The sequence below is a fragment of the Penaeus japonicus genome, unplaced genomic scaffold (genome assembly GCF_977035675.1).
Source record: "Penaeus japonicus unplaced genomic scaffold, GWHDUDI00000001_assembly GWHDUDI00000017, whole genome shotgun sequence".
NCBI classification, from domain to species: Eukaryota; Metazoa; Arthropoda; class Malacostraca; order Decapoda; family Penaeidae; genus Penaeus; species Penaeus japonicus.
In genome coordinates, this window is record NW_028234419.1 from 12,386,769 (window position 1) to 12,396,768 (window position 10,000).

A 10,000-nucleotide genomic window follows, 5' to 3' on the forward strand; every position below is an offset into this window, starting at 1 on the left:
CAAAGAAAGATTACATTAAGGTTGGTAATGCCATTCCCTATCTTGTCCCATTCATATATTCTACCTACCCCGTCCATACTCCTCTCTGCCCCATCCACACTCCCCCACCCCCCTCTCAACAATCCGCGCCCTCGTCCCAACCCTCCCCTATCCATACCCCCTCCCCCCTCAACCCATCTCTCTTCTTAAAACGACAAGAAATGACGCAAGATCTTTGCCCCGCCTTGCCTCTCCCCCGATTCCATCCTCCCTAACCCCCCCCTCCCTCCTCCCTCCCTCCCTACTGCTCCTCCCTTCCTCCTCCCTACTTATCCTCCCACTCCCCCGATTCCATCCTCCCTAACTCTCCCCTCCCCCTCCTTCCTCCCTACTCATCCTCCTTCCTCCCTCCTTCCTACTCATACTCCCTCCCTCCCTACTGCTCCTCCCTTCCTCCTCCCTCCCTATCCTCCTTCTCCCTCTCCGCCGATTCCATCCTCCCTAACTCCTCTCCCTGCCTCCTCCCTCCTCCTCCGTCCTCCTCCGTCCAGACCCCTCGAGAGACTTTCTCTCGTTATCCTCAGCTCGCTATTTCCGCCTTTCCTCTCCGCCTGTGTGTCTTCTGATCACATCTCATCTTCCCATCTTCTTATGTCATTTCCCATTCATTTCTTTATTTCTTGAGATGTCGAAAACACCTTAGCATCAACAAGAAGATGGATTCCACCATCGGCATCACCATACCACCATACTTGCCATTCCTTACCATTATTACCATACTCAAACACAAAGTCTCATGCAATGTCCCGTGCAACATAGAATCATCATCCGAGCAACTGGAGCGACTCGTGAACACGGCCGTGACGTCATGCTCGGATTGAAGGCTTCGTCATGCCTCGTTATTTCCATTAATGCTCTGGTTTTTTTTTTCTCTCTTTCTAAATTTTGTGATTTTGCTTTTCGTTAGGTATTTAGTACGTTCAATATATATTTACCTGAGAGAGGATCCGTATTTGGAGTGTATGTGGACACACACACATATATAAATATGTGTGTGTGTGTGTGTGTGTGTGTGTGTGTGTGTGTGTGTGTGTGTGTGTGTGTGTGTGTGTGTGTGTGTGTGTGTGTGTGTGTGTGTGTGTGTGTGTGTGTGTGTGTAAAGGTAAAATGTTCACAGGTAAGTTAGGGTGAAAATGTCTATATATATTTCTAGGCAAAAATGTCTCTCTGTTATTTCCATGCTCATACTGAGGTACCTTCGTTGCAGGTGGCGAGCAGCGAAGACGCCGCCGAGGTGGAGACCCCCGCCGCCGCCGCCACCGTCGAAGTCGAAGAAGCCAGTGAGGACGCCGCGCAGGAAAGCCCCGTCGCCCAAGACCGCTCGGACGCCGCCCACATCACCGACGAAGAGGCGCCGGACCTGATCGCCCTCGAATCCTCCGTGGACCGCGACTCTGGGTCCTACGCTGTCCCCCCTCCAGCTCGTGGTCCGCCACCCCCCTCCCCCGTGGCCATCCCCGTCCCACTGCCCGTGTCCGTCCAGCCGGGTAGGCTCGTCATCCCAGGCCTCCCCCACCAGCATGGCCCCCAACGCAAGGAGGTGCCCCGCCCCCCTCCCCGCCCCTTCGGCCCTCGCCCGCCCTTCCGCCCACCCCCTCCTCCCCCTCCCCCCGGCTACGGCGTGCCCCAGGGAAAGCAGCCGCCCACACCCGTCTACAAGAGGCCACCCCCACCACCCAAGAACTACGGTCCCCCACCCAAGCCAACCTACGCAGCACCACGCCCACCGCCCCCCACCTACAGCGCTCCTCCCCCACCCAGACCCACCTACAATGCCCCACCACCACCACAGCCCACTTACAATGCTCCCCCACCTCAACCCCAGCCCACCTATAATGCCCCACCCCCACCAGCACAACCCACCTATAACGCTCCTCCCCCTCCCCCTCAGCCCACGTACAACGCTCCGGTTCCCGCCCCTGCCCCTGCCCCTGTCCCTGTCCCAGCTGAAGGCTATGGTGCCCCCAAGCCCGCTGATGTCTATTCCGAAGGCTCTGCTCCTGCCGTCGCTGCAGCCATTCCTCCGCCGCCTCCCATTCACTCAGGCCCTGTGCTGCCTCCCGCCCCGTTGTCCGCCCCCCAGACTAACTTTGGCAGCCCTAAGCCTTCTGACGTCTCCCATGGTCGGCAGCCGGGTCCTGGCCCTGTTCTGAACGCCCCCCCGCCGCCCGCCCCTCAGCCAGCCCCTCAGCCTTCCTACAACGTCCCCCCGCCACCTGCCCCTCAGCCTGCCCCTCAGCCATCCTACAACGTCCCCCCACCCCCCGCCCCTCAGCCCGCTCCTCAACCAGTCTACAGCTCTCCCCCCGCCCCTCAGCCCGCCCACAGTGTCAGCCAGACTCACTCCGTCGTCTCTGTCCCCGCGCCGGTCTTGTCCCAAGGCAGCGTGTCCGCGCCGGCCCCGACTTACAACGTGCCCGATGCTGACGTGTCAGGATCCGCCAACTCTTACGCCCCTCCAGAGTCCCTGGGCCCCAAGGACCCCTGGCCCGCCACCGTCCCTGAGATGCCCAAGATAACGGCGCTCGACGTCAAGTGCGAGAAGAACCTGATGAAGGTCAGCATCGCTTTCGACAAGCCCTTCTACGGCATCATCTTCAGCAAGGGCCACTACAGCAACGTGAACTGCATCCACCTCCCGGCTGGTCTTGGCCACTCTCAGGCGACCTTCGACGTGTCCATCAACGCCTGCGGAACCACCGGCAACACCGAGAACGGACTCTACGGCTACGGCAGCGAGAGCGGATCTGGGACCTTCTTCGAAAACACCATCGTCGTGCAGTATGACCCGCAGGTACAGGAGGTGTGGGATCAGGCCCGCAAGCTGCGCTGCACGTGGCACGATCAGTACGAGAAGTCTGTCACTTTCCGGCCATTCCCCGTCGACATGCTGGACGTGGTTCGCGCCGACTTCGCCGGAGACAACGTGGGCTGCTGGATGCAGATCCAGGTGGGCAAGGGACCGTGGGCCTCCGAGGTGTCGGGCTTGGTCAAGATCGGACAGACCATGACGATGGTGCTCGCCATCAAGGACGACGACAATAAATTCGACATGCTGATCCGCAACTGCATGGCTCACGACGGCAAGCGCGCCCCCATCCAACTCGTGGATCAACGTGGATGCATCACAAGGCAGAAACTCATGTCGAAATTCACCAAGATCAAGAACTTCGGCGCTTCTGCTTCCGTCCTCTCTTACGCTCACTTCCAGGCCTTCAAATTCCCCGACTCCATGGAGGTTCACTTCCAGTGCACAATCCAGATTTGCAGGTACCAGTGCCCAGCCCAGTGCAGCGACGAGAGCGCTGCGTACCCCGCCCCGGGAGCCATCGGCCGAGCCAAGCGTGAGACGGAGGGCAACTCCAAGGCCGAGCCCGAGGAGCCCAAGGACATCGGCGTGAACCGAGTGATCCAGGTCGTGTCCGCGCGGGACCTCACCTTCGTCCTGGACAAGAAGACGGGCACCGAGGAGGTCAAGGAGTCGGAGACGGCCACCCTCGTGGCGCCCCAGATGGAAGATCAGTCCGGCCTCATCTGCATGTCCACACCAGGCTTCGCCGCGACGCTCGTCATCCTGCTGGCCATCCTGATCGTGTCCTGTCTGCTGTCCGCCTTCCTGTGCCTCAGGTTCCGCGGCTATGGCGACACCCGCTCCATCATCTCCTCGTACGAGAACCCGGCCTTCCTACACAAGAAGGGTCACTTCTAGACCATGCGACCACACCTTTCCTTGAGTACATAATCGCGGGGGGCACGGGTGTCACGCACCCACCAGCCGTGACTCCACCCCGGGTACCCGCACCCGCGCCGTCCCGCCACAAGCCGCGGCGCCAAGGGAGTCGCGGCCGGGCATTCAGGCGCCAAGAGTCACGTTAACCATGTGGCGCCGGAACGGGGGAGCAGCGCCCCGGGAGCAGCGCCCCGGGCCAGCCTCCCTCCTTCCGCCAGCTGGCCGCGTCGCCGGGCCGTCTCGAGCGCGCCACTGCTCGCCAGAGCTCAGTCCCGTGTGTGTGTGTGTGCTGTTACTTGTTACTTACTCTATTTATTATTATTATTTATTATTTACCTCTTGGCTGCGCTCGCTAGGCCTCCCATAAGCCTACTACTCTCCTTTGCGAAGGGTAGGCTTGCGTGCCCCAGCTGCTAGCAGTGTCATGGGGCGGGGAGAGAGCCAGCCGAACCTTGTAAGATAGTAGGGGTCTGGTCACTTAGCTCAACGAATGAATGATGCATCAGAGGCATGTGTTGATGCCCCTTCCCCCCTCACCCCCCTCACCCCCATCCCCGTATGAGTGTGAAGCCCTACTGTCAGCTTTCTCCTTAGATGACTCTGCGCGAGAATCTCATTCGTTTCATTGATTTCTGATGCACCGTAGTACTTCTTGCACCATAAACCATAATAAAGAGATTGCCATAGTACCAATGTAAAAGTTTCACGTGATTGCATTGTTTTTCCCTCTGATTATAATCTAGTATTATTATCGTTGTTATTCTCATTTCTTTTAATTTCAAAATACCCATTCCTTAAAGACAAGGGTGTAATATGTAAATAAAACATGATAAGAAAAGGGATTTCTTCACGTGGGGGGGAGGGGCGAATTTTGTCGTAATCCTAAGAGAATTTATATTAGTTTGAGATCTGTGTCTTCATAGGTTTTGCCTTTGGAGGACCCACTGTATGGATGAACAGTAATAACCCGCGTGCCTATTTTACAGCTCCCACGTCTCTATGTATGTGCGAGAAGGGGCTCGTCTGTATTGTGTGTATTGTTTCTGTAGGCCTTAGATAAAAGCATGTGTGATTTCTTCCCAGTTTAACATGACGGCGCGGCGTCACGAAGGCCTCTCCACGGACCCAGGGGCAATGCCTAGGGGACTTGTATATATTGAATCCTTTATACCTCTTTATTTATTATCAATCGTTATCTTCTTCGTTATCCTAGGTATCGCCCAATTATTTAGGTAAAATTAATGATTTATTAACAATCTTTGAATTCTAACTGGAGTGTATGTATATAAATGCATGATTGCGTGCATGAACTGTGAATTGCGTGAATGAACATTGTTGTACTTTCTTTGTAATAAAATGTTACTTTTATTTCGTGGTTTTCGTTTCCCTTAAAAAAAAAATGTGAGGGAAAAATAAAGAAAGATCTGAAATAAAGGGAAAATTAATAAAAAAAAAGAGAAAAAGAGACAAATCCAAAAATAGAGATATGTTATGATAACTTCAAGATAATTAATAGAAACAATGGAAATGAATAAAATATATGAATAGATAAAAAGTAAGAAACAGTTAGAAGTAGCCTGAGAGATTATCTATCAACAGCACGCATAAATACATGCATTAGGCTGACTGCTACGAATACATCACCCAAACTACTCGACCGTTAGTGTAACCAGGTTATGTCTGCTTTAGCCTGTATGAGATTACCATAAGGTACAGTAAGCTTGGTCTCTCTCTCTCTCTCTCTCTCTCTCTCTCTCTCTCTCTCTCTCTCTCTCTCTAATATATATATATATATATATATATATATATATATATATATATATATATATATATACATATACATATATATATACATATATATTATATATATATATAATATATATATATATATATATATATAATATATATATATATATATACATATATATATATATATATATATATATAATATATATATATATAATAAGAGAGAGAGAGAGAGAGAGAGAGAGAGAGAGAGAGAGAGAGAGAATTGGATGTAGATATAACACATACATAATATTCGTACACAAACACATAAATACTTACATACATACACAAACGCCCCCATACACAAGACTGCTCCTCAAGAGACGGGGAACATTAGTCCCAGCCCGTACCACTGACCCAGCCAATCAAGCCTTGATCAAACTCGATCTCAATGAGAATCCGACAGCCAGCCACTCGTCACCTAATCAAGATGTGGGTTGCGTGGGCGGAACGGGCGGCGGGGAAGGGTTTCGCCGCGCACGGAAGCCTTTGCCTGACCGCCGATACCCCCCCACCCCCTCCCCTCTGCGGTTGACACGGAATGCGGTAACATAGACAGTCTGTTGACCGTAGGCTCCGTGAACAGTGAAATGCCGAGCGACAGGTCTGATAGATAGGTAGATAGATGGAGAGGCTATGATGATGATACGGCTGTTAGATCGATAGTGATATAGATCGAATAGAGAGCGACAGAGAGACTTCGATGGCAGAGCGGCTGTCAGATAGATAGTGATGCAGATTAGATAGAGAGAGACAGAGAGTTGCCATGGTGATGGTGCCATGGCTATCAGATAGACAGTGATGCAGATCAGATAGATATAAACTGAGAACCCTCCATGGTGATGCGACTGTCAATTGACCGTGGGAATGAATGGGGAGATAGTGATATTTTTGAGAATATAATAATATCAAAAGGGAAAGGGGGTGTTTGAGGTCATGATTAATCAGTCAGAGAAGAAGTGGCAATACTAAGATAATATGACTGGTGATACGAAAGGCATTACTTTTGTAATACTGAAGAGAAAAGTAGAGATAGATTATCAATGAATAGATAGATGAATAAGAAAAGGGACAAAGAGAAAAAAAAGGCATTGGAACTCTGCCTTTTAGATCCATTTATTAAGCTATATAGATAGTGTACACATGTAAAGAGAGAGAGGAGGAGCTTATAAACGTACACACACATACACACACACATAAGAGATAGATAGAGAGAGAGAAAGAGAGATAGATAAATAGATAGATAGATTGCGAGAGAGAGAGAGAGTGAACAAGGTAGAAATTACTGTAAAATCAAACCACATTACTGTACCATATTTATTTGAACTAATACACTATGCACTCTCTCTGTGTGACTGCGGGACAATAATTCAACTGAAGATAGAGAGAGAGATAGGGATAGAGACAGAGAGAGAGAGACAGTTGCCTGAAAACAAACATATCCCTAAGACATAAGACATGAAACAAAAACAGGAATTGCTTGAAAAAAAATACGCGATTTATTTGAAAAGACGTTCTCATTGACTCTCCGAAGAAACCCACCACCCTCCTTTCCTTAGGTCCCCGTTCATTTGTGCCTATTGTAGCACATATTCTAGTTCAGCTGTCTCTGTTGTCACTCTCCTTAGTGGTTTTGGATCTTCATGCATGCACATGCTGGAAAAGTTAGTTTGTATTAGATGGTTCACAGGTTCTTTATCAAAATTTTAATCATTGTAACGTTTGAGCAAAGATTATATAAGCCTTCTTTTATATGTACAGCATCTATATATTCATATAAATTATATATACATGTAGATACACACACACACACATACACTCATATATGTATACATAATATATATATATATATATATATATATATATATATATATATATATATATATACATGTATGTATATATATATATGTATATATATACATATATATATATATGTATATATATATATATATATATATATATATATATATGTATGTATATATATGTATATATTTGTATATATATATACACATACATATATATTCATATATACATACATATGTATATATTCATTCATGTGCATATACATATATCTGTATATATATATGCATATATATATATATATATATATATATATATATATATATACATATACATATTTTGATATACATACATATACATATATAAATGCATATATACAATTACAACCCCTACTAAGATGACACAGCTCATTTTTTGCATTCGATCGACATCCCAAAGGTGGTTAAGGGCTGTAAGAATAGATAGACAAATAGATATACATAACTAAATATATATAAGCAAACGGAAAGTAATCTGAGAGGGTCAACTAAGGCCTAAAAAAGCATGCAAAGTTATGCTGATTCCAGTTAGAAGCCAGCCTGAAATTCCTGACGTTCCTGAAATTGGGTGAAGAAAGTGGTAATCATAATTAAGAAATATATAATAATGGTAATGGTGGTAATAACAATGATACTGATATATGACAATGATGAAAATGATGACTATGATGAGGGTAAATGAAAATGCTTATGATAATAACAGCTATAATGAAAATAATAGTAATGGTGATTATATTCACGCTGACAGCAATAATGATATCAGTAATATCAGTGAAAATTATAACGAAAATAATAAAGATAGGGATAACACTGGGTGAGAATGAGAAAAATAATAGCAATGATAGTAGTGATAGTCATCATAATGACAACAATAATAATGATAATACTAATAGTAAAAAAAAAAGAAAAAAATGCTAAAGATGGGAATGGTAACACCAGCGATAATCAAGATACCACTAATAATGGCCATACTTCTCATAAACAACGAACAACCAGACAACCATCCAATCCTACCAGACAGACAAACCATAATTGAATCCCTCCCTCCCTCCCTCCCCCCCCTTCCCTCCCGCAACCCCTTACCCCATTTCTTTACCCCTTTCAGATATCATAATAACAGCCAGCCTGTCTTATCCTAACAGGTCGTCTTTAGAAAGCGTGTGACCCCCTTTCCTGCGAGAATCGAATTACCGTAACCCAGGTAATCCAGGTAACCGATTACTGTCCCGCGGGCTGGACTTGTGAAAGGGCGGACTTCGTGCCTTTGGAATAATCATCCGAATGCTTTACGCGCCGCTTCGTATGGGCGTGGGTTTGGTGATTTGGTTCATTATGGTTGTCACTGGTTCTTCGTTCGTAGTGTGGGCGTTGGAGGCGCTATCAGTGGCATTGGCAATATCGCTGTTTGTCATGATGATGGTCATTATATGAAAGATAATGATAATTAGTTACGAGTTTACTTTTTTTTCATTATGGCAGTGTTTTATTACACAAACACACACACGTGTGTGTGTATGTATATGTATATGTATATATATATATATATATATATATATATATATATATATATATATATATATATATATATATACATCTCCCTTCGTCCTGCTATTTGGCTGAGATTCGTCGACGACGTCTTTGCCCTCTGGCCCCATGATCCTGCTCTCTTCCCGGACTTCCTTTACACTACTGAATTTCAAAGAGGAATCCATTGATAGTCGAACAGAAACGAAGTCATTAAATTGAACTTAACAGATGAGCAATTACAGGTATAGCTTTATCCCTTGGCTCTTCTCAACATATTGATGAAGCAGATAAAGTCCTTAAAATAATAGGAACCGTTTCCGAATTATCCGATACAAGTTCTGTTTAATTAACTTATATCCATGTAACAAATTATGATAATACTTAAGAAATAGTTACACATGTGCATTACAAACATTTGATGAATCCTGCAGGAATTGCTGCATTGTACATGCTGAACACTTATAGTTAAATTTTGACAACATAAAAAAACACTTAACAAACGTAAATGAACCCAAATCTTCATTACGCCTGAACTCCCGTGCTATTCCACTAGCTTCAGGATTTTCAGGAGCCTCGATATCCCCAACTAGGTATCCTAGCTACGAGCCTAAAGAGCTTCAGGAGTCTCAATAGCTTCACTTGCTTCGAAACGCTCCATCAATTCCTTCGGCGACGTGGCACACTGGTCGTAGAGTTGGGAGCAGGTGAATTCAGGGCTCTCGGAGGTCCTGCCGATCCACGCTGCGTAGTCATAGGGTCCTTTGGGGCTCCCAAGGGTCGTGTAGGCCGGGGCAGAGTCGGTTCTGCGAAGGAAAGGGCTGCAGGTGAGAGGTGCTGTTGGACAAGGGCCTTCGTGTACAGGCTGCGAACCAGGTGTAGGACGTAGGATGATGGTGAGTGTTTCGCCGAGACTCATAAAGAAATGAATAAATAATTTGGGAAATAACTGAATGAATGAGTAAACTATTAAATAGCCTACTGAAGGGATGATAGATGAGAGAAAAATAAAACGCTGCAAGATAAACGATTAATATTGTGTATCACATGTATGTTTGGACGAGAGGGTGACAAAATTCCC

The 10,000-nt window shown here is 46.5% G+C and overlaps 2 protein-coding genes across 3 annotated transcripts in view; one reads left to right on the forward strand and one right to left on the reverse strand.

The window, feature by feature from the left end:
- LOC122263445 (uncharacterized) overlaps positions 1 to 5,137 on the forward strand; it is a 44,966-nt gene extending 39,829 nt beyond the window's left edge. For both annotated transcript variants that reach the window (XM_043031856.2, XM_043031857.2), the window contains exon 3: positions 1,247 to 5,137. In XM_043031856.2, coding sequence (XP_042887790.2) covers positions 1,247 to 3,748 — 2,502 coding nt within the window. In that variant the 3' untranslated portion in view covers positions 3,749 to 5,137. The remainder of the gene's footprint in view (positions 1 to 1,246) is intronic.
- Positions 5,138 to 9,059: 3,922 nt separating this feature from the next.
- Positions 9,060 to 10,000, reverse strand: part of LOC122263444 (uncharacterized) — a 4,552-nt gene continuing 3,611 nt past the window's right edge. The window contains exon 5 of the mRNA XM_086545707.1: positions 9,060 to 9,725. Coding sequence (XP_086401833.1) covers positions 9,530 to 9,725 — 196 coding nt within the window. The 3' untranslated portion in view covers positions 9,060 to 9,529. The remainder of the gene's footprint in view (positions 9,726 to 10,000) is intronic.